This window comes from Myotis myotis, unplaced genomic scaffold (assembly GCF_014108235.1).
Source record: "Myotis myotis isolate mMyoMyo1 unplaced genomic scaffold, mMyoMyo1.p scaffold_m19_p_17, whole genome shotgun sequence".
Taxonomy (NCBI): domain Eukaryota; kingdom Metazoa; phylum Chordata; class Mammalia; order Chiroptera; family Vespertilionidae; genus Myotis; species Myotis myotis.
The window spans coordinates 8,458,607-8,481,722 of NW_023416321.1; the positions used below are offsets into that span (position 1 = coordinate 8,458,607).

General features: G+C 53.8%; 1 protein-coding gene across 7 annotated transcripts; it reads left to right on the forward strand.

Moving 5' to 3' along the window:
- Positions 1-10,012: 10,012 nt before the first annotated feature.
- PGAP3 (post-GPI attachment to proteins phospholipase 3) lies at positions 10,013-22,283 on the forward strand. 7 transcript variants are annotated; one of them, XM_036340646.1, is made up of 9 exons: positions 10,058-10,326; positions 10,860-11,136; positions 12,358-12,455; positions 13,532-13,684; positions 19,383-19,445; positions 20,488-20,549; positions 20,731-20,867; positions 21,088-21,292; positions 21,462-22,283. In XM_036340646.1, the coding sequence occupies exons 2-9, from the start codon at positions 10,956-10,958 to the stop codon at positions 21,511-21,513; spliced, it is 951 nt and encodes a 316-aa protein (XP_036196539.1). In that variant the 5' UTR covers positions 10,058-10,326; positions 10,860-10,955; the 3' UTR covers positions 21,514-22,283. The 7 variants fall into 7 exon arrangements, 6 of the variants coding, with proteins under 6 accessions (XP_036196543.1, XP_036196544.1, XP_036196542.1 ...); XR_004972870.1 differs by lacking the exon at positions 21,462-22,283 and having other exon boundaries at positions 10,035-10,326; positions 20,714-20,867; positions 21,088-21,230; XM_036340648.1 differs by lacking the exon at positions 20,731-20,867 and having other exon boundaries at positions 10,039-10,326.
- Positions 22,284-23,116: the final 833 nt, after the last annotated feature.

Genomic DNA, 23,116 nt, shown 5'->3' on the forward strand with positions numbered 1-23,116 from the left:
GAAGCCGAGGAGGCGGTTGCGCCCCCTCCCCCGGGAGTCGGGGGCAAAGGCTTTAGGCTGCCCTCCGCGTTTAAGGCGCAGGTTTCACCCGTAAACATTCCTGGCGAGTTTGCAGCCTACTCCATCACATGCCCATTCGTTTTAATAGCAAATAATGGTTTTCCCACCCCATCCTTAAGTAGCATCGGTAGCCGGGGGGGGGGGGGGGGGGCGGGCGCGGGTCGTGCTTAACTTGTGGCTCCCAGGACTCCCTGACTTACCTTCTCGAATCTTTTAGGTGTATTTTCTAGTCTGAAAAGCAGGGTTTTAAGAGGGTCTGCAAGTTTGGGGAGAGAGGGTCCAATTGGAGGCACCGCCCATTTGAAGAACATCCCTCTTGTTTCTTTACCCCTGGGGCACTCAGCACCGATTTTTCCAAGAGTTCCTGTCTGTCCCGCACCTTCCATTGGCAGCTCAATTTCCCCTCCCGTCCCTGCATTCCAGCCGCAGCCCCTGGCCCGGCACTTAAGGCCCAGTGGGGGGTGGATTGGGGGTGGGGGGCTGGAAGAAAGACATGTTTTTGTTGGAAATTCCAACAAAATATTTCATGGGACATACCACTAAGTCTTACACTGACAAATTATTCCTTTTTGATCTGAAATGCTAATGTAACTGGGCAGCCTTATTTTCATTTGCCAAATCTGGCCACCCTGGTTGGAGTGCCTCAGCCAAGAGCACGCTTGTGCTGCTCATGGGGGTGAGGGGGTGGGGGGTGATCGGAGGCACCTCCTGGGAACTGAAGAATGGACTCCAGCATTTCTTCCTTTTTTTTTTTTTAATCCTCACCCAAGGATATTTTCCCATTAATTTTTAGAGAGAGTGGAAGGGAGAGGAAAAGACAGAGAGAAATACCGATGTGAGAGAAACGCATCAATTGGTTGCCTCCTGCACAAACCCTGATCAGGGCCTGGGCTGGGACGAGCCTGCAACGGGGGCTGACGCTCTATCCACTGAGCAAAACAGGCTAGGGCTAGTATTTCTTCTTTACAAAAACGTTGATTGATTTGAGAAAGAGAGAGAGAGGAAAACAGAGAGAGAGGGAGAAAGAGAGAGAGACATCGATTTGCTGTCCCAGTTACTTATGCATTCATTGGTTGATCCTTGCATGTCCCTGAGTGGGGATTAAACCTGGAACCTGGGCATATCTGGACGATGGAGCGAACCAGACAGGGCTGGACAGTAGCCTTTCTTAATCTGCCTCCATATTCCCTAGCGTGGTGACAGGCCGGCACTTTCACAATAGGGGGCATGGAGAATAGGGTGCTCTGGGGCCAGAAAGACCTGGGTTCAAATTTCCACTCCACCACAGGTTAGCTGAGTGACCTCAGGCAAGTGGCTGAACCTCTCTTAGTCTGTTTGCTCACTTGTGAAATAGCATCTGTGCTGCGGGTTGAAGGATAATATTACTGAAGCATTCGGCACAGTACTTGCCCATAGTAATTTCTCAATAAATGGTCGCAGAGTTAGTGTATACGGCTGCAGATCCAGGTTTTGTGGGGCCTGAAAGTTATGAAATTTGGGAGCTTCTTTTTAGGAAAAGGAATACAAAAGTTATGAATACAAAAATTGACGCATGCTCCAGCTCTAACCAGTGATAGTCAAACTAGAGGCCAGGTTCTAGGACAGCCGTGGGCAAACTACGGCCCGGGCCCGTTTGAAAAGAATAAAACTATTGAAAAAAAAGACCGTACCCTTTTATGTAATGATGTTTGCTTTGAATTTACATTAGTTCACACAAACACTCCATCCATGCTTTTGTTCCGGCCCTCCGGTCCAGTTTAAGAACCCATTGTGGCCCTCGAGTCAAAAAGTTTGCCCACCCCTGTTCTAGAAGGTCAGTCATGAGTCCAATTTAGATCATTTAGACAATTTTTGTTTGTTTGTTTGCTTAAGAAATAGAACAGAATGCCCTGGCCCGGTAGCTCAGTTGGTTGGAGCATTGTCCTGATGCACCAGGGTTGGGGGTTCGATCCCCGGTCAGGGCACATGCAGGAGTCAACCATGGGTGGGCACACTGATGGGTGGAACAACAGTTCAGTGTTTCTTCCTTCCTCTCTCTCTCTCTCTCTCTCTCTCTCTCAAAAATCAATAAATAAAAATTTAAAAACAGAAATAGAGTGGAATCAAAAAGATTCATGAATATCACATGCAGGAAGGGTAAGGGTGGAAAGGTATGTGTGTCCCGGGGATGAGGTCCAGTGGATTTATTCCTTGAATAAGACTCAGAAACATTCGAGAAATCCTGGTGTGTGTGGAGACACCGCTGCCCTTCGGGGTGGACATCAAAACCCCTCTTTTCTCCAGGGTTCAAGTTAAGAGTTAGAGAGGGTGAGGGTCCAAGAAACAGGTCAAACGAGTTAACCAATTTGTTCAGGACCCTCTCATGGCTAATGCGGAAGAAGTGGAACAGCCAGCAAAATCACCCCCTCACCCTCACCCCATCACAGAGCCCAGGACCTGGGCAAGGTGCCTCTCAGGCCCTCGGGGTGAGGAGACAGTGACCTGGCTCCAGGAGTCACTTGCTGGCCACTCACTGGACAGCTTGAACGTGGGCTTGTGTGCATTTGGCCTTCAAGAGACCATCAGGGTGTTAGGGTCCCCCAGCCCCCCTGACATTGAGTTAGGACAGTGGTCAGCAAACTCATTAGTCAACAGAGCCAAATATCAACAGTACAACAATTGAAATTTCTTTTGAGAGTCAATTTTTTTAAAACTTAAACTATATAGGTAGGTACATTGTTATTAACTTAATTAGGGTGCTCCTAAGGCTTAGGAAGAGCCACACTCAAGGGGCCGAAGAGCTGCATGTAGCTCGCGAGCTGCAGTTTGCCGACCAAGGGAGGGCTGGTCCAGCCGGGAAAGCTGCTGTGACAGCTTCACTGAGCCCCCTACTCTGTGCTAAAGCCAGAGGAGGCAGGTGTTACCTGTCTCGTCTTGCAGAAGAGGAAACCTCAGGTTCCCAGACAATGGGAACTGAGGCATGAATGAGGCTGTGGCTTCATCCATTCCACTCCAGAGCCAGAATGAAGGGTACCACGAACCCACCTTCACCCCGTGCCCCCACAGGGGATCCAGAGGAGGGCCCTCCAAGAAATCCTGGAAACGAACTACCGGTCCCAGCCCCCTCTCCTGCCCAGCTCAGCCAAGCCCACCCTCTCTGCATCCCAGATCCCTGAAGGAAACCCCAACTGGAGACAATGGTCAGTCCGAGTGGGCTGCCAAGGGGGGCGGAGCCAGCGGGCGGGAGTGGGATAGGGAGGAGCAGCGGTCTGAACTCAGGCTCTGGGGAGGAGGCTCAACAAGGGCCCAGGCTCCCAGAGAGAATGAGCCCATTCAGAGCTGGGAAGGAAGGGGAAAAAACCTTGTCTGGTGTTTGACAAGAGGCGAGGAAGGGGGGCAGGGGTGGGCGCTGCCGATTCGCTTCTCCCCTCCACGGCCCCTCCAGCAGGGCCTGGCAGGAGAGCCAAGGAAAGAGGATGTCTGAGGGACAAAGGCTGGGAGGGGAGGGCACTGGGGGAGGGTGGGAGTGGGGGGACCAATGTGGTTGCTAGAGGAGCCTGAGAGTTTGCCAGCAGGGTCCGGTAAGGGCCCGGGGAGGAAGACAACAGGGCAGAGGCGAGCCAACCAAGGGCCAGAGGACAGATGCGTGCGATCTGCACGAGAGGGTCTTTGGGCGACAGGTTCCTGGCCTCTGAGCAGCGGAGGTGACCACTGGCACTGCAGAGGCAGGAGGGGGCTCTGGCTTAGGGAAGGTGACCTCCAGGATCAACAGACTGGGGTCTGGAACCAGCAGCCTGTGAAATGCCAATCAATCATTGACCAGCCACTGAGACTAGGGGCCTCAGGAGACTCTGTTGTGTGTGGCTGTGTGTGTGTGTGTGTGGCTCTGTGTGTGTGTGTGTGTGCGTGTGGCTGTGTGTGTGTGTGGCTGTGTGTGTGTGCGTGTGGCTGTGTGTGTGTGTGGCTGTGTGTGTGGCTGTGTGTGGCTGTGTGTGTGTGTGCGTGTGGCTGTGTGTGTGTGTGTGCGTGCGTGTGGCTGTGTGTGTGTGTGCGTGTGGCTGTGTGTGTGCGTGTGGCTGTGTGTGTGTGTGTGTGTGGCTGTGTGTGTGTGTGTGCGCGTGTGGCTGTGTGTGTGTGTGCGTGTGGCTGTGTGTGTGTGCGTGTGGCTGTGTGTGTGTGTGTGGCTGTGTGTGTGTGTGTGTGTGGCTGTGTGTGTGTGTGTGCGTGTGGCTGTGTGTGTGTGTGCGTGTGGCTGTGTGTGTGTGTGTGCGTGCGTGTGGCTGTGTGTGTGTGTGCATGTGGCTGTGTGTGTGCGTGTGGCTGTGTGTGTGTGTGTGTGCGTGTGGCTGTGTGTGTGTGTGTGTGGCTGTGTGTGTGTGTGTGGCTGTGTGTGTGTGTGTATGTGTGTGTGCGCACGCGCATGCGCCGCGTGTTGGCACCAGAGTCTCCTCCCTCTGCCTTCCTCACCTGCCAGCCTGGGTCAGAGGATTGAAAACAAACAGAAAAAGGGAGGAGACGGTTCACAGTTCACAGTCCGAGGTCCAGGCCACAAACTGGGGCCTACCCCACAGGGCCTCGGATCTGGGATTGCTGGGGGAGCGTCTGTATGAGTTGGTTACTGGGGCACGGCCTGCAGAAAGTGGGCGCCAGGCCTCCCTGGGGCCACTGGAGAGTGATTTGGAAGGTTTTGGTCAGAAAATCTATTTGAACTTCCAAAAGGTGGCCTTTTAAGAATACTTGCAACCTAACCACTGGAAGGTTAACCCCAGTCCCGAGGTTAAAAAGGAGCACGTCAGACACGCTGACCCTGGGCATGCTGACCGCCTCCCTCAGTCCCTCTCACCCCCATCTCGGGGTGCAGGCCCAAGGCCTTTCTCTCTCCCTAGGTTGTTTTGCCAAGACAAAAATCTCTCTGGGCCCCGGCCGGTATGGCTACATGGTTAGAGTGTCAGCCCTCACACCGAAGGGTCATGGGTTCGATTCCCAGTCAAGGGCACATACCTGGATTGCAAATTCAATCCCGTTCAGTGGGGCAGGAGGCAACCAATCAATGTGTCTCTCTCACATCGATGCTTCTCTCTCCCCACTCCCTCACTTCCTTCCACTGTGTCTAAAAATCAATGGGGAAAATATCCTCAGGTGAGGATTAACAACAACAGCAAAACCTCTGTTCTCTCAGCCTCACCTGGCTTTAGTGCATGTACATAAAGGACACGTGCCTTCCGTCCTGGCCTGTGCATACAGGCTGTCAGCGGGTGTGTTCCTATCTCCTGTGTTGTAGTGTGTTTGTGCTGCCACTTAACATGCACCGGGGCAGCTCTGGGTGGAGTGCCTCAGTGGTAGAGCATCAGCCCATGCACCCAAAGGGTCGTTTGTTTGTTGTTGTTTTTTTAAGTTTAACTTGATTCATCTAATGAAATATTTATTTTTTAAAATACATTTTATTGATTTTTTACAGAGAGGAAGGTAGAGGGATAGAGAGTTAGAAACATTAATGAGAGAGAAACATTGATCAGCTGCACACCCGCTACTGGGGATGTGCCTGCAACCAAGGTACACGCCCTTGACTGGAATTGAACCTGGAACCCTTCAGCCCGCAGGCCGACGCTCTATCCACTGAGCCAAATCGGTTAGGGCAAGGGTTGCAGGTTCAATTCCTGGTCAAGGGAACATGATTGGGTTGCAGATGTTTCTCTCTGTGTGTCTCTCCCCATCCCTTCCACTTTCTCTAAAAATCAATGGGAAAATATCCTCGGGGGGGAGATTAACAACAACAACAAACCGCGGCTGGAGCTCTTTCCGGAAAGTGTCACTGGGCTGCGTGGCCTTGCACAGGCTTCCCTTTGTCGTCTGAAATACGAGAGTTTGATTGAATGGCTTCTGGTCACAGAGTCTCACGATTTGGAGTAGGGAGCAGTGACCCCTTCAGACCCCCATGCTGATCCCTTAAAGCCCTAGTGAACCATCCCTCTGCCAAATTTCAAATTCTTTACTTCACAAGCACTGGTTCTTCCTGCTCCATTTAGCCCTTCAGAACCCGGAGCTCACCCCGCTTCTGCCGGAAATAGCACTGGGGCTGTGAGGATTTGCTTGCTTTGGATTTGAGGAAGAGGAGACTTGTCTGGGGGCCGGAACAAGTCTCCCCAGAATGCGCCACCCTGGCAGTTGTTGTTGTGTTACCTTCCCCTCACCTGCCTACAGAGACGCAGACAGAAGATCCTGCTTAGCAACGCAACCTCAGCTTAGTCACCTCAGCACATATGACTGGTGTGTGGCAGGCAGGGGGGCACCCCAGCAAAAATCCGTTTGCTAGATTACCCTTGTCCCATTGCTTGTAGGTAGCCCTGCGAGAATGTGTTTACCAAATGTTTGCTCGGTTTTTTTTTGTTTATGAATTGCCTACCTTCCCTTCTTTGGCCCCAAATCACATGTATACCTCATTTTGTCCGTCGTCTTTGGAATTTTCATGCTTATGTGAATTCCCTGTGAGCACATATTAAAACTTGACTTTTTTTCTTGTTAATATGCTGTATATCTTTTAAAAAATTTATTGATTTTAGAGAAAGAGAGAGGAAGAGAGGGAGGGAGGGAGGGACATCAATTCCTTGTTCCACATATTTATGCATGCATTGGTTGATTTCTGTCTGTGTCCTGACTGGGAATTGAACCCAAAACCTTGGTGTATTGGAATGATGTTCTAACCAACTGAGCTGCCTGGCCAGGGGTCATGCTGTATGTCTTTTGAATTATCTCACCAGTCACAAGTACTAAAAGAGTCAGGGAAAAATTTCCCTCACCCCAACGCTAAGAAGCTTCTAGAAGCATAAAACTATGGCAATCATGATGACCTGATTTAGGGGGGGGGACAATTCTAGTTTCAAAGAATTTTATTCACTGAACCCATACTGTTTTATTTTTTTAAATATATTTTATTTTTTACAGAGAGGAAGGGAGAGAGATAGAGAGTTAGAAACATCGATCAGCTGCCTCCTGCACATCTCCCACTGGGGATGTGCCCGCAACCCAGGTACATGCCCTTGACTGGAATCGAACCTGGGACCTTTCAGTCCGCAGGCCGACGTTCTATCCACTGAGCCAAACCGGTTTCGGCCATTGTTTGTTTGTTTTTTTTCTCTTTTTCCTTGCCCTTTGCAGCCAATCATTCTTTAAGATCGAAGATCGACCCATTTCTCTTCCGTCTACGATTTTCCCTCCCCGTTACCCTTTTCCCAGGGCCACCACCAGCTAGGCTAAGCCCATCAGTTGTCCTTGAAGGAAGCACTCGCCTTTGATCTCCCAGTGCTGCTCTCCTCCCCTTTCAATCCCTAGGCCCCACCCCTCCTTCTTCCCCTCAACAGTGAAAGTAAATGTTTTAAATAAAAATCAGATCATTTACTTCACTCCAGGGCTAACACACCTCCCAATGGCTTCCCTTCCCCTAAGCCTTTCACCTTGACCTTCTTTTTTGTTTTTCAAAGATGCTAAGTTTGTTCCTGCCTTAGGGCCTTCGCACTCCCTGTCCACTGAGCCTAGAACAATCTGCCCTGAGGTGTTTGCAGAGCCGGTTCTTTCTGGTCCTGCAGGTTTCGGTTCAAACTGTTACTTTCTCAAAAAGGCTTTCTCTGACCACTCAAGGTAGTCTCTCCGGCCACCCCACCCCCTTACTTTCTCTCTCTCACTATTACATTATCCAATGATATAACTCGACACTTGTGACCATATACACTTTTTTAAAACATTTTTTTCCTACCCTAGCCAGTTTGGCTCAGTGGATAGAGCACTGGCCTGTAGACAGAGGATCCCAGGTTTGATTCTGGTCAAGGGTATGTACCTTGTACCTCGGTTTGGTTACAGGCCCCTCCCGGCCTGGCCCTGATCCGGCGCATGCAGGAGGCAACCAATTGATGTATTTCTCTCACATTGATATTTCTGTCTTTCCCTCTCTCTTCCACTCTCTAAAAATCAATGGGAAAATATCTTCGGGTGAGGATTAAAAACAACAACAAAACATTTTTCTTTCTTTTTAATTGATGATATATACAAATGGTACAAAATTTAAAAGGTATAAAAATAAAAAGTGTCCCTCACTTCCTTGTAACCCAGTTTCACTCCTGTCCAGGTGCAACAACTATTTCCACTTTCTTGTATGTCTTTCTAGATATATTCTCTAAAATAACAAAGACCATATACTCTTATTTTTCTTCACATGAGGTAGCATGTATAGACACACACACACACACACACACATACCATTTTCATCTCGCTTTTCATACTTACCAAGAATAGGAATATTTTTCCATGTCAGTGCCTTACGAATCTGCCCCATTCCTATTCATTTTTGTCCAGTATTCCACTGTAACTGAATGGATCTCTCTCAATCAATGTAATCCATTCCCTATCAGCATACATTTAGTTGTTTCCTTTCCTATTGAAAGTAACCAACAACGTTGCCATGAATAGCTTCATACTTACACCATTTTGCACTTGTGTAGATATACCTAGGAGAAAAGTTGCTGGTTTAAGGGTGATGTGTAATTGATAGCCTGACAGTGCTAAAGTCTCCTGTATGGTGATCACACCGATGGGCTCTTACACTAGCAGTGACATCATCTTAGTCTTTTGTTTGATACTTGCTTATTGCCTGTCTCCCTTCTCTGACCATGAGAAGTGCTGTAATGTACCCCGCGAATCACAGCAGGACGCCTCAAGAAGTCGAATTAAAGAGTCACATTTATTGCAATCCGGGACTATGAGGGGCCATTCCCCAAATCTCATAGTAATAAGATGGCCGCAAAACCAGACTTATATAGGCAAAGATCACAAAGGTATTGATTACATCCCAAGGTTTGGAATGAGGAACCTGGTTTGCAAAAAAAGCAGTTTAGCCCTGGCCGGTTTGGCTCAGTGGATAGAGCATTGGCCTGCGGACTCAGGGGTCCCAGGTTCGATTCCGGTCAAGGGCATGTACCTTGGTTGCGGGCACATCCCCAGTGGGGAGTGTGCAGGAGGCAGCTGATCGATGTTTCTCTCTCATTGATGTTTCTAATTCTCTATCCCTCTCCCTTCCTCTCTGTAAAAAATCAATAAATTAAAAAAAAACAAACAACCTTATAGTGCCTGGCCTGGATGGCTCAGTGGTTGAGCATCATCAACCTATGAATCAGATGATGGTTCATCCCCAGTGTGGGGCGTGCAGGAGGCAGCCAATCAATGATTCTCTATCATCACTGATGTTTCTTTCCCCCCTCCTTCTCCTTTCCTCTATGAGATCAACAAAAATATATTAAAAATAAATAAATAAAAACCCTTTTAGTTAATTTGGAGTTCTCTCAAAGAGAGAACCCTGCTTTGTGAGGATTTCGCCCTCTTTAAGCCTGTATTTCCTCATACAAACATTCATTCCAGAGTTACAGTAAGGACAGAATGAAATAATGTGTTATAAAAGGGAGATAAGGACACATAGGTAATACCTTAATAAATAAATAAAAAGGAAAACGACTAGTCTAGCAGATGCAAAGTAGCGTTGGCCCCTGGTTGTTTCCGATCAGCTCCTGGAAGGGCTGAGGGGTTGTTATGTTGATTTCAGCTGCCCAATCAGTGCCTACGGTGCTCAGCTCCAGGGGACACTATACAAATACAGTATGAATGCTGCGCCTGGCTTGTGCGGGAGGTAAGGCTCAGGAAATGTTTGCTTAATGTGTAAGTGAACGCAATCCAATGGCACTTCCTGCTCATTCACCTCCCAAGATAAAAAGAAAACGTTGAGTAGGGGTAGGGTGAAGAGGGGAGGAGAGGAGGAAAGTCAGTCATTCACACACACATCATGCACCTTTTAACTGGGAGGCTTCCAGCTTCACTGAGATGGATGAGTGTGTGAGTGTGTGTGTGAGTGTGTGTGTGAGTGTGCGTTGGTGGCAGTGCAGGACGGGGCAATGCTAAGGCAAGTGTCCTATTCCTAAAGGTGCTCCTCGTTAATCTCCCTTGAAATCGTGCACCTCTCCTGCTTTCAGTGTGCTCTGTCTGAATCGTGCTGGCGAGTTGACAACCCTGGAGTGGCCCCCGAAGTCTTACGTTTAATTACAGCGCTCATTCATTTAAAAACAAACCAACAACTCGTTCTTAACGCCGGCCTGGGGAAAACGGGCCCCTGTGCGGCACATCGCCCTCCACGTGGTACCGCCCTCCGCAGTGGCGCTTAAACTGGGAGCAGGAGGATGAGAGGGAGTGAGAATCAGACGGAAACAGACCAGACGAAGCCAGGCGGCTGGAGCGGCGCGGCCCTTGGAGGTGGGTCTGGGGCAGGGGAGTGACGGAGACCAGTGGGCAGGGGCCCAGCGGGCAGGGCCGGGGGGTGTTTTATCCTGCGGCACCTGGGAGCCAGGAAGGCATCCCTGGAAGGCAAGTGACACGGTCAGATCTGAATGATTGGAAACGGAGCGCGGACGGGAGGGAGAGGGAGAGGCGGGGAGAGTCGTCCAGAGGCTGCTGAAGCGACAGATGGTCTTCAACCAGCGCCGGCGCTGGTGCTGGTGCCGGTGCCGGAGGAGAGGGCGCGGGAGAGCACAGGTCGGGGGGCAGAGGAAGTGAAGCCCAGCAAGGCTGGTGCAGAGACATAGCCCGCCCTCAAACAGAGACGGGGGGGGGGGGGGGGGGGGGGACAAAGACGGATGTAGATAAAGGACCCCTTTACTTTGCGCCTTAATCCACCTGGCATCCTCCTTCCCTTCACCCAGCCGCCTCTTTATATGGAGATGAGAGTAAAACAAGGGGCGGGGCGGACGCCCACGGAAATCCGGGTACTTTGTTTTTAAACCAAGTAGACGTCAGCGGAGAAACGAAGAAAATCAAAGTACTTCCGGTTACTCCGGATGTGAAGGCTCCCGAGCTCCTCCGCCGGCGGAGGGCCAAGGGGAAGGATGGCCGGGCGGGCCGCGCGGCTGGTGCTGCTAGCCGGAGTGGCCACGCTCGCCAGCGGCTCCCAGGGCGACCGCGAGCCGGTGTACCGCGACTGCGTGCTGCGCTGCGAGGAACGGAACTGCTCAGGGGACGCGCTGAAGCACTTCCGCTCCCGCCAGCCAATCTACATGAGCCTAGCAGGTAAGCCCCGCCCCGTGAGCCACGCCCCTCGCCTTGGCCCCGCCTCTCTCTCATCCCCCTACCCCTCTGCAACGTCTGAGCCTTAATTCCCTACCCAGGACTCGTTGTGAGTGTGAGTGGAGCCCCAGGATAACGAGAGGCTCATCATTCAGTTCTGTTTTCCCAGAAACTCTCATTTACTTTATATTTATTCAGTCAAACGGGTACTTATTTAATAGTCCAGAGTCCAGGGCCCTGGAATGACACTGAAATCAAACCAGGGTCCTGCCCTTCGATGCTCACAATCCCCATGGGGACGAGTTTCTCAAGTGCAAGGTGCAGGATGACTCGAGCCATAAAGGATCTTTAGATTCAGCAACAGGACCATACAGGGGAGGAAGGATTCCTTTCTAGCGTTGAGGGTTTGGGGGCAGCGATCATCTTAGAACATCTCGAGAAGGAAGGGCTTCCCGAGGGATACATTGCATTTGGACCTGTGGCCATCGTGGGCACCTTCTGTGTGACAGGTGTCAAAATAGTCCATTTAACAACCCTTTGAGGTGGATTCCGATTTTACAGATAGGGAGCTCAGAGAGGTTAAGCGCCTGCCCAAAGTCACACAGCCAGTAAGTGGTATGTAGCGTGTCCAGTTCTGGCCCGTTTAACGACAAGTTCGTTCTCTTTACTATCCCTTTCCCATCTAGACAGGGGACACAGAGAGGGAGGCTCTGGGCAGATGAAGGCCCATCCAGAGGCTTAGTTTACTCAGGGAGCAGGATGCATAAAAAGGAGTATTGGGCAATAAAGCTGGAAAGACAACTTGGGGCCTTAAAAGTCAGACTGAAGAATTTGGGCTTTGCTTTTATAGGAGGGAGTTAAGATGGCAAGTGTTCCTCCCTGGTGAGTGAGCACAAACCCTGAGTTCAGGAAAGGCAAGCATAAGCCCAGGAATCCATAGACGAGTCCATCAGATGCCAAGATCCTCGTCTTGAGAGAAAGGAGAAGAACCATCTCTGTTTGCTCCCTATACCCCTCCACCCCCCGGAGCGCACACATGCCCCTTTCCTCATGTATATGACCCATCCCCTATCCATCCAAGCGGGAACCTGGAGTTCTGAGATTTCTTCTAGTTCTCTTCAACCTGCAGATCCTGTTGGCCTGCATTCAAGTGTAGGCCCTATTCAAGCTCTCTCTGTGCCTCCCATACTGGGTAGTTCACCCCGGCCAATTTATCTGTTTCAGGCTGGACCTGTCAGGACGACTGTAAGTATGAGTGTATGTGGGTTACCGTTGGCCTCTACCTCCAGGAAGGTCACAAAGTGCCTCAGTTCCATGGCAAGGTGAGTTGGAGGGTCGGGGAAGGTAGATGGTGGTAGTGTGGTGGGAGTAATATGCCCCCCCTCCTCCAAGTTGGACTGCACAGTCTGAAGGGTGGGGTAATCTGGATTTGGTACAGGTGCCTGTTCTTCTCAGAATATACTGGTTTTCATATGAGAATCAGATGGGACCACTGTGTCCTGCCTCTAGATTTGGAATAAGATCTAGGGTCTCCTCAGAGAGTGGCACTGGGCTTCTTAGAGTTGTTGGATGCCTACCTTGCTGCAAGGACAAATTCCCTCACCTACCCCAGCATCTCCTCTGTTGCTCCTTCAGTAGGAGCCTGGATTAAGATAACAATACCCCTCCGATTGCCTAGGGAGGAACAGTCTGCTGGTGCCTTTTGATATGATAATGATATGTTTAAAATATATTTTTTATTGATTTCAGAGAGGAAAGGAGAGAGAGAGAAATATCAATGATGATGGAGGGGGTCAATTGGGGGAAAAGGAGACATATGTAACACTTTAGACAATAAAAATTAAAAAATACATACATCAATGATGAGAGAGAATCAGCAATCGGCTGCCTCCTGCATGTCCCCTACTGGGGGTCCAGCCCACAACCCAGGCACGTGACCTCCTCATAAGTTGGCGCTCAACCACGGAGCTACACCGGCCAGGCATGATCCGATAATGGTCTTGTTCCAGTCTGTTGTTGGCAAGAATTATTCTCCCCGGTTTGTCACAGAGTAAGCTGTGGCTCAGAGGGCCGCGGTCAGAGGTAGAGGAGGATTAGGACCACTGTCTTCTAGATGGCAGGACTGTGCTGGTTCTATCACGCCATACTGAGTCATCTGTACTGGCCCACCCAGTCTTCCCAGTGACCGGGCTTACAGTGCTGAGTGCTGGCCAGGATGGAGGGGTGACCCTCAGCCAGGGACTGGGAGGGAGCTGACTGACTCAACGGGACTGAACCTGAGGCTTTGGCCAGGCCCAGAGCTGAGGAACTATCGATGCAGCAAGTCAAAGCTAGGTTGGGCCAGCTGGGGGTTGCTTGCCCCTCAGCCGCCCCCCGCCCCATGTGTTCCTTTTTTCAGTGGCCCTTCTCCCGGTTCCTGTTCTTCCAAGAGCCAGCTTCTGCTGTGGCCTCTTTCCTGAATGGGCTGGCCAGCCTGGTGATGCTCTGTCGCTACCGCACCTTCGTGCCAGCCTCCTCTCCTATGTACCCCACCTGCATGGCCTTCGCCTGGGTAGGTACCCTGGCAGGATTCTTGCTTTACACCCTCATCCAGGAAAGAGAAACTCTGAGATCCCCACTCTCCCCCTCTAGGGCTTCCACCCACCAAGCTCCCCCTGTGTTTTCCAGGACCACAGTTGCAGTTGAGGGGTGGCCAGGCCTGGGAAGACAAAGGGGAGGTGCTGAGTCAGGCCTTGCCTTTCTAGCGGAGTCCTAGGCCAGGCTATTTGGGAAGGAAGGTGAGAGTACAGAAACATCGTTCTTGCCTACAGGAGGAAGCCACTAAAAGCACCAATAGGGCAGCTGACAAACAGAGAAGGGAGATGGTGGTAGGAAGCCACGGGGCTTTCCAGGGGCCCCTCTGGAGAACTTGAAGCAATCGCAACCCTCGCCCCGGCCGGGAAGCAGTGGCAGCCACAGCACTCCCTCTAGCTCCCAGCCTGATCTTAGAGCACCCGGGGGGGGGGGGGGGGGGGGCTGAAATACGTTCCATCTGAGTATCCGGAGGAGGCTCTGAGCTTCACAGTGTGACTGGTCAGAGCTGCCTGTGTAAGCCTCAGGGAAACAGTCTCCACTCACTCACCTTCCTGACATAAAAGCAGCCAATCCTTCACATATTGAGTCCCTACTGTGTGCCACTCACTATGTTAGGTGCTGGAGATCCAAACATGTATAAAAAACAGATGGTTCCCTGCCCTCTGGCACCAATCCCACAACTGAATATAAAAGTTCGGTGGAAGAGAGGTGGTGTAGGGGCATGTGACAGGGGACTAGATCCGTATGGGACAATCAGGGAAGGCTTCCCTGAAGAAGGGGCATGCAAGGAAAGATCAGAATGGTAAGTGAATGTTAATTAGGTGAGTTCAGGGAAAATAGAAGTCATTGTCTATGGAGAAGACTCGGAATGTGCACAGGCAGGAGAGAGCTCAGGTTATATGAGGACCTAAACGGCCAGGAGGCCTGCCTTGCAGGGAGCCAGGAAGTGGGGTGTGAGCCTGGTGAGCAGATGGGCCGTGGACGGAGCCAGCCCATGAGGTGCCTGGGGCACACTGGGCGCAGCGGTCGCCAACCGGTGGTCCGCGGGCCACCGGTAGTCCGTGAGATCCGAAAGGTTGGCGACTGCTGCCTTAGGGCACTTCAGATCTTGACTTGCAAAGCATCAGGAAGCCATGAGGATCAGAGAGAAGGAGTTTCATGAATATATTATCTGGAAAACTAATCTTGGCTGCTGTATAGAAAACAGGTTGGAGGGGGCAGAAGTGAATGCAGGGGGCTAGTGGATTTTAATATATTTTTATTGTTTTCAGAGAGGAGGGGAAAGGGAAAGAGATAGAAACATCAATGATGAGAGAGAATCATGGATCGGCTGCCTCCTGCACGCCCCACACTGGGGACGGAGAAGCCACCTGGGCATGTGACTGGAATCGAACCGTGACCTCAGAGGGTCTCAGCTAGTCTTCATGCCTTGCGGTCATTTCAGGATTCCTGTCTGCAGCTCCCTGATTCTCGGAGCTTTCATTCCACTGTCATCTGCCCCTCCGCTTCCTTCTTGCTGGGGTGTCACACTTCCCAGGAGCATCTGAGGGCCCTCGGGGACAGAGAGGAGCTGTAAGGTGGGGAGAGGCAGACCCTTGGGGCCTGTGTCTTAGGACGCCCTACAGAACACTGTTCTGGGGCAGGGACTCCCCTCAGGCCATCGGTAGTCCTTGAGGAACAGAGCATCAGCATCCGCGCTCCCTTTAATGGTCCAGTTTGGATTTTACGCTTGATCTTTCGTCCTGTGTTTGCAGGAGGGAGGGATCCTGCCTGTACGGAGGGTGTGGCAGTGGACTTTGTCCTGGGCTGGGTCCTCTGAGCAGTGGGGCTCCTGATTTCTGTTGGGGTGGGGTAGGAAGGCCCCTCACCTGCTCCAGGTTAGATGTTGCGGGGGCGGGGGGGGTGCCTTAATCTTTTCCTTTGGGAAATGAGGAGACCCTGCTCCCAGCAGGACTAATGAATTGTTGAGGTTTAGGTCTGAGCTCTGCTGGGCAGCGGCAGGCTTTGGGGGAGCCCCTCAGAGCTCTGCATACCATGGACCTTTGACTTGATGGCACTGGGAGCCCCTGCTGCCTGCCAAAGCTCAGAGGCCAACCCAGTTCCTTGCCCCTTCATCCCGAAAGGAAAGGACCTCAGGGGTAGGGGTGAGAGAGGGGTCCCAGGAAGGCCCACCTGCAGGGCGATTTGTGGAGCTGGGGGCTGACTGTGCTCTTCTGCTGAGGAAACTTCAAGAAGAGCTGGAGATGGGTGGAGGCTGCAGCAGGATGAGGGTTAGACTTCAGGAAGGACTTCCCAGCAATCAGACAAGAGCCGGTGAAACCGGCAATGGCAGGAAGTCAAACCATCCTTTTGGATGGTATGAAACGCCCACCTCCTCCCCTCTCCATCCACCTCTTCCCCCATCTCTCTCAGGAGTGAGCTGGGGCAGGCTTGCCCTGCGTGAGGCAGGGGGTGAGACACCATGGCCTGGGAGGGGGCGGGGGCAAGGGGCAGGCTGGCAGCAGGCGTCATATTTAACATTCTGCCTCCCCCACTTCTGAGACACCGAGCTATTTAAAGACCCACTTGTCCCCACCACCACGGTGTCAGTGACAGCCCAAGCACTGGGGCTTAGCACAGGGGTCGAATTCCTGACAGATCTGGCTCACTTGGCATTCAACCGGTTTCATGGCTGGGATATTTTTGTCTCAATTTTCTTATTTTCCAACAGACCGAAACAGTCTCCCGCTCTCCCTCCACCCAGCCTTCCCTGTCCCCTTCATTTCCACCCTCACTGGCACCCGGCCCCTGGCCTCCCCCTTCCCTCCGTGTTTACAAGAAGTTCTTGGCGCCTGCTGGGCCAGCCCATCCTCCTCCTGGCCGGTCTGATTGGCCAGTCACCCCATCTGCCTCCCTATTCTACTCGAGCTTGGCTAAGGAGTCCAGGAACAGCGGGACACTTGCATCTGGGGGGCTTTCCCTTCCTTCTGCATTCGTCCCTCTGTCCACTTCACTTGAGTCTTGATTACAAACTGAGTGAAGGGAACTGGTGTCCTTCAGTGCCTCCTGGTGGGATAGGAGCTCAGGAGCCAGGAGACGGGGGCTCTTCCCATGGCTGAGGCGTCTGTGTTCTGGGATCAGAGACCCGGGGTCTGACCTGGTACATTGGGACCCTTAAGGAAGAGGAGGATGGGGTCAGGTAAAGGGAAATGGTGGGGGGTCAGCTTGCTGGACGATGAAGGAAACTGACATTTATGTGGCACCTACTGTATACCAGGCCACAAGTCACAGCAGCCGTTTATTGAGTGGCTTCTCTGTGCCAGGCATTTCGCAGACACCATCCTCAGGACCCTCAGGCAGTGAGTACTGTTATTAGCCCTGTTTTGTAGGTGAGGCAACTGAGGCACAAAGAAGCCATTTGCTATTTAGGGGCTAAGTCAGAACTTGAACCAAGGGCCTATCTCTTGTAAAGGCTCCGACATTCTGTCCCCAGCCTGGAACTGTGGGATGGGCCTGGGCAGCTGTGGGGAGACCGCCTCTTCTCCACCTAGACTTTCTTGACCTATAGGGAGAGCGGGAGGCAGACTTGGCCTCTCGGGTCTGTGGAGAGGTGTGAGGGTCTCATGCTAGTCATCAAGGTGGGGAGAAACAACACCTCATGTTGTGCCCTGTCCTGCACACTGGGCTGTACACTGCACCTGTGTTACTCCTTAAATCCTTATCAACACTGTTACCATTCCCATTTTACAGATGAGCAAACTGAGGCCCAGCAAGGCTAAATAGCCTGTCCAAAGACACAGAGGGAATGCAGAGCTGGAATTTGAACCCTGGCTGTCTGGCCTCAGGGCCTATATTCTTAATGACACTATCTTTCCTGAAGAGGAGCTCCCCAGAATGGGACACTACGCAGTGGAGAGGGGACTTTTCAGGGGTGCAGAGGCAGTTGAACAGGAGACCAAGCAGCCCCCACCCCTGTGCCCTACAGCTCAGCCCTGGCCTTGTGCAACCCGCCCCTCCCCTGCTCTCAGTGTTCCAACCGCCACTTAGCTCAGTCTTTTGTCACCTCCCCCTTCCTGCCGGATTACAAGGAGGCCTGGCTGGCTTCCAGTCCCTTCTGCCTTCCCCCCCACCTCCCTCTCACACTGGCTCCAGGGCCATTCTCCCCAAGGATGTCCCTGTTCCAGGCCTGCCTCGGAGACCTGGCCCACGTGATCACCTGGGTCTCCAGCCCTGGGCCTGCTCCTCTCCCCAAGCTGACTGTGAGCATCACACTTTGTGGGAGCAGCATCCAAGAAGCCACCCTATTCTGTCCCGTTTCTAGCCTCCAGATCATGCCTCCATTACTATCTCTGGGGAAGGGGCAGCACGAGGGATAGAACAGGAAATAACCGCACGTAGAATAACCACCTGCCATCAGGGCTGGGAAGGGAGGAAGGAGCACGGGCAGCCTCATCTGTCCCAGGACTTGAGGAGCATAAACAGCGAGATTCAGCCCAGGACCCAGGCCAGACAGGCTGGTGCAGGAGCAAGGAGAGCCCTGCGGGCCCCTCGCCATTGTCCTTCCCGTTCTCTCAGAAGCCGCCTGGGGCCTGCAGGAGGGGACTCATCCTCCTGTCTGAGCTCCCCCTGCAGTGCCTGATGGAGAGTGGCTTCTCAGCCTGCTCCCTCGACCCCCTGCCTGGCCAGTTTTCCTGGTGTCCTGGACCCACGTGAGCCGCTCCCGCCTTTGCCCATCTCTGGCAGGGTTGTCCCACCCTAGCGTATCCCTCCCTGCCTCCAGGGTGTCCCGGCTGGCTGCTGCTTCCTTTGACTGCTTGTCACTGATTTCCCAGCCCTTCCGCCCAGTCCAAGAATGTATGTTGGCCCCAGCCCACCCTTCTTTCAGTTATGTGGGCCTCTGCATGGATACAGCGGTCCCTAACAGAGGTGCCAGCACCAGGCCCACGTGAGTGATCTAGGGCTCATTCGACAGACGATGTGTACTTTCTCCCAGCAGTTAATTTCCAGGAAGAAGGCATCAGCGGCTCCCCTGGGCCCTTGACCACCACGGCCTCTCCAGCCCTGCTCCTCGCTTCTCCCAGAACGCGGAGCAGCAGCCACTGGTCCAGCGGGTTGGGCCGGCCCAGCCAGGAGGAAGCTGGGCTCGGGTGGCGGAGCCTCCTCCTCCTCCTCCTCCTCCTCACACTTGGCCCCAGTGGGATCTGCTTCATCTCCCTCTCTTGCTTGCTGGCTCCAGACACACCCCACGCTGGCTCGAGCCCCTCACCCCACCCACTTCATTCCCGCCCCCAGAGGCTGAGGTCACTGGCTCCTCTGGCCCAGGTGGGGCTGTCTTCACCTGCCAGTTGGGGAAGGAGGCGAGGCCCCCCCAGGGCTGTTGTCTTAGGATTGAGTAACCAGGGAATTTGACTTGGCCAGAACTGGTTCCCAGGCCAAGCCAGAAACCTGTGGCGGCTTCAAACCCCCACTCCCTTGGGGGGTTCAGGTGGGAAGCCGGGCCGGAGGGAGCTGGGCCGGTGGGAGGGGAGGGGCACAGATCTGTTTGGTGGGCTCCGGGAGCAAGGGGAAGCACATTGCTCTGCTCTGAAGAGCCCCTTCCCCAAAGTGAGACAGGTGTGAGCTGGGGACCTGGAAATTTTATGCGGGGGGTCTCTCCCTCCTTGGGGTGCCACACTCACCAGCCCCTCCCTCCTCAGGTCTCCCTCAATGCTTGGTTCTGGTCCACAGTCTTCCACACCAAGGACACGGACCTCACAGAGGTGAGCACCCCTCCTGCTCCCTCTCTGCGCCCAGAGGGGTGGGGCGGAGCCGGCTTAGTTTTCCTGCTGACTCTGCCCAGGGAGCCCTGCTCTGTGCCCGGCATTGTTAACCTGTTAGGGCTCGGGAGCCTCACTCAGCCCTTGTGAGGTAGGTGTGATGATTATTGGCTCTTTTTAAAAAATATATACAGTGGGGCCTTGACTTACGAGTGTCCCGACTAACGAGTTTTTCGAGATACGAGCCGTCTCTCGGCCGATTTTTTGCTTTGAGTTGCGAGCTAAAATTCGGGCTACGAGCCAGCTTCAGATACCCCACCGATAGTGGGCGCAGCGAACGTCACAGTGAACGCCACAACATCAGCCCAGCATCACGTGTCTCACTCGTTCACAATTGATATTTTTATTGATTTCAGTGAGGAAGGGAGAGGGAGAGAGAGAGATAGAAACATCAATGATGAGAGAGACTCATTGATTGGCTGCCTCCTACACGCGCCCCACTGGGGATTGAGCCCCCGGGCGGGCATGTGCCCTTGACCGGAATCGAACCCGGGATCCTTCAGTCCACAGGCCTACGCTCTACCCACTGAGCCAAACCAGCCAGGGCTTGGCTCTTCTTAACTGATGAGGCAGCTGAGCCTTGGAAAGGCGAGATCACGTGGCCTGGGTCGCCCAGCAGCAAAGGGGCGCGGAGCCCACAGCTGGGGCTCCGACTGCCTCTGGACTCCGGGGCACGCTCTGATGCTCTGGCATCGAGGCAGGCGCCCTCCACCAACGCCACTGAAGCTTCTCTGCTGAGCAGTGTTTTAACGTTGTGTTATATGCACACACCGTTCAATCTGTTACCTTCAGAAGTGAAACGGCAAGAGGCAGGAGCAGCAGGAGACAGCAACCCCACTGACCATAGGCGGGGCCTCGGCCACCCCTCCTTGTCCCAATCCCCGGTGGGTCCTCTCTGGGCCCTGCCCCCCCCCCCCCCCAGGAAGCCTTGTCCATCTCCTGCTCCCCTCCCACCGGGCCCTCATCCAGCTCTCCCTGTCCTCAGAAAATGGACTACTTCTGTGCCTCCACCGTCATCCTGCACTCCATCTACCTGTGCTGTGTCAGGTGAGCCCACCATGGCTGCGGGCCCAGGCCCCGGGGAGGGTGGGAGGCCTGCCCAGCTGGCCTGTTGGTGGGGGAGGCGGGCAGTGGCTTCCAGGTACTGATGTTGGGGTGAGGCGATGCCTCCGGGAATGCCACTGGGGACGGGCCACCCTCCATCTGAGCAGCTCTGGATGGTGGGCAGGACTGTGGGGCTGCAGCGCCCAACTGTGGCCAGTGCCTTTCGGGCCCTCCTGCTGCTCATGCTGACGGCGCACGTCTCCTACCTGAGCCTCGTCCGCTTTGACTATGGCTACAACCTGGCGGCCAACGTGGCCATTGGTGAGGCAGGGCCGGGGCCCCGGGGGCGGGACAGCTGCAGAGCTGCTGGCGTGGGGGGAGGAGTTGGTGCTGTTCCTAGAGAAGGAGGTTCTAAGAGAGCCTTGGGTGGGGGAAGGGAGAAGATTTGGGGTAGAAGAGGGGAGACTGGGCGGGGAGGCTGGGGGAGCGGGAGGTGGGGGGTGGAGGAGGTCCAGGGCCTGAGCCTCTCCCCCTCCCCCAGGCCTGGTGAACGTGGTGTGGTGGCTGGCCTGGTGCTGGTGGAACCGGCAGCAGCTGCCTCACGTGCGCAAGTGCATGGCGGTGGTCCTGCTGCTGCAGGGGCTGTCCCTGCTCGAGCTGCTGGACTTCCCGCCCCTCTTCTGGGTCCTGGATGCCCACGCCATCTGGCACATTAGCACCATCCCCGTCCACGTCCTCTTTTTCAGGTGAGTGCCCGCTGCCCAGGGCTCGCCTTCCCCATGCCCTTCCTCAGGGCTCTCAGGGGAGACAGTTCTCTGCTGCTTCGCCCCCTGCGGTCTGCCTGCACTCACCCCGCCCCGCCACCAGGGGGCGCCCTCGGGCCGGGGCTTCAGTGGCTCCTTCCTCTGCTCACAGCTTCCTGGAAGAGGACAGCCTGTACCTGCTGAAGGAATCGAAGGTGGACTGAGGGTCCGGGAGCGAGTCTGCCCTCGTGGGGACTCTGCTCCCTCCCTGCTGGCTCCTCTCCTCCCCAGCCCTTGCGATGATTTATTTTTTGAACTTAGACTTGGAGGGTGTGGGCCCAGAATCATGTAATAGGCCCACCACCCGGCTCGCCCCCACCTGGCCCTCACAGGCACGCGTTGGGGCCTGGCCTCTGAGCATCTGGGGCTAGAGGAGGGGCGGCCCCTCTGGTTCCTGAACTGAACTGTGTTCTTAGCTCCGCCAAGAGGAGAGCGGCCTCTGTTTGCCCGTCAGCCAGCCACCTCCTCACATCCCCTCTCCGCCTGGTGGTTGCCAGAGACCTCTGTCCAGCCTGGAGACCAGGTGCCAGGCGGGCTTGGATGCAGTGGGATTTCCTCCTGTTACCCCCGTGCCCTCCTCCAGGGACCACTAGGTGGCACTAGACGCTTGCTCTTTGGCTGCCCATGTTTCCAGGTCCAATGCATTCCACCCCGTGGAGTCTTGAGAGACCAGCGGTTGGAACTGGTGGGCGCAGGCCTGGGGTGAGCGGGATGCTGGGTGGGGCAGTGTGCGTGAACCCTGGCCTGGTGCAGTGTGGAGGCGTGGGGGTGGGGGTGAGTGGCTTTAACGTGTGTTGTTCAGCCCTGGCCGGGGCTTCAAGCTCAGCTGGTTAAAGCGTCATCCCGATGTGCCAAAGTTGTGGGTTCGATCCCCGGTCAGGACATATACAAGAACCAACCAATGAATGTATAAATAAATGGAACAACAAATCGATGTTTCTCTCTCTCTCTCTCTCTCTCTCTCTCTCTCTTCCTCTCTAAAATCAATAAAAATTTAAAAATAAATCGAGTGTGTGTGTTGGGGGAGCAGGCAGGTTAGTGTGGGTTAGGGGAAGCTACGTGGACTGAGTGTGAGTGCAGGGGATGTGCCACAGTGAGGGGAGGTTGGAGCAGGGTGAGGGGATTCAGTCACCGTCAATAACCATTTATTGAGCACCAACTCTGCACAAAGCCCCAAGATCTGGTTGGGGATGTGGGTGTCCAGGCTGTGTGTGTTGGTGGATGTGTTTGCCTGGGGCCCCCCTCCCTTTGCAAATCACAAAAGGGCCCCCACACAACTCCAGATCACCCTCCAGAACCAGAACCAGCCCTTTGGAAGGCAGAGGGAGGAGGGAAGTGGGGATCCTCTGGGCCCCTCCGGCCTCCCCCACTTTGGTGCCAGGCCTGCTGAGCCCTTGAGGCTGGACAGCCCAGGCCACACTCTGCCTGCACCCTGGCAAAGGTGCTCCCTGCTAGTCCATTCCTGCCCCACAAGGACAATGTGCAGCTCCAGAAACTTCCATTCAAAGGCAGTCTCTGTGATTAGCCCAGGAGCAGGACTCCTTGTCCTGTGTGTGTTTTCCGCGCTCACCTATGGATTCTGGCTCTTCCCCTGCCGCCTTGTCTCTCCTGGGGGCAGGGGCACTCTGCTAGGACTCCAACTGCAGGGACGCGGCCAAGTTTATTTTGATCCTGAGAAGTATTTTAAGGTCGGAGGGTAGCAGGGACTTGCTTAATAAACCAATTTTCAGCCTCACCTGCCCTTATTCAGCTCGTGTGAGAGTAGGA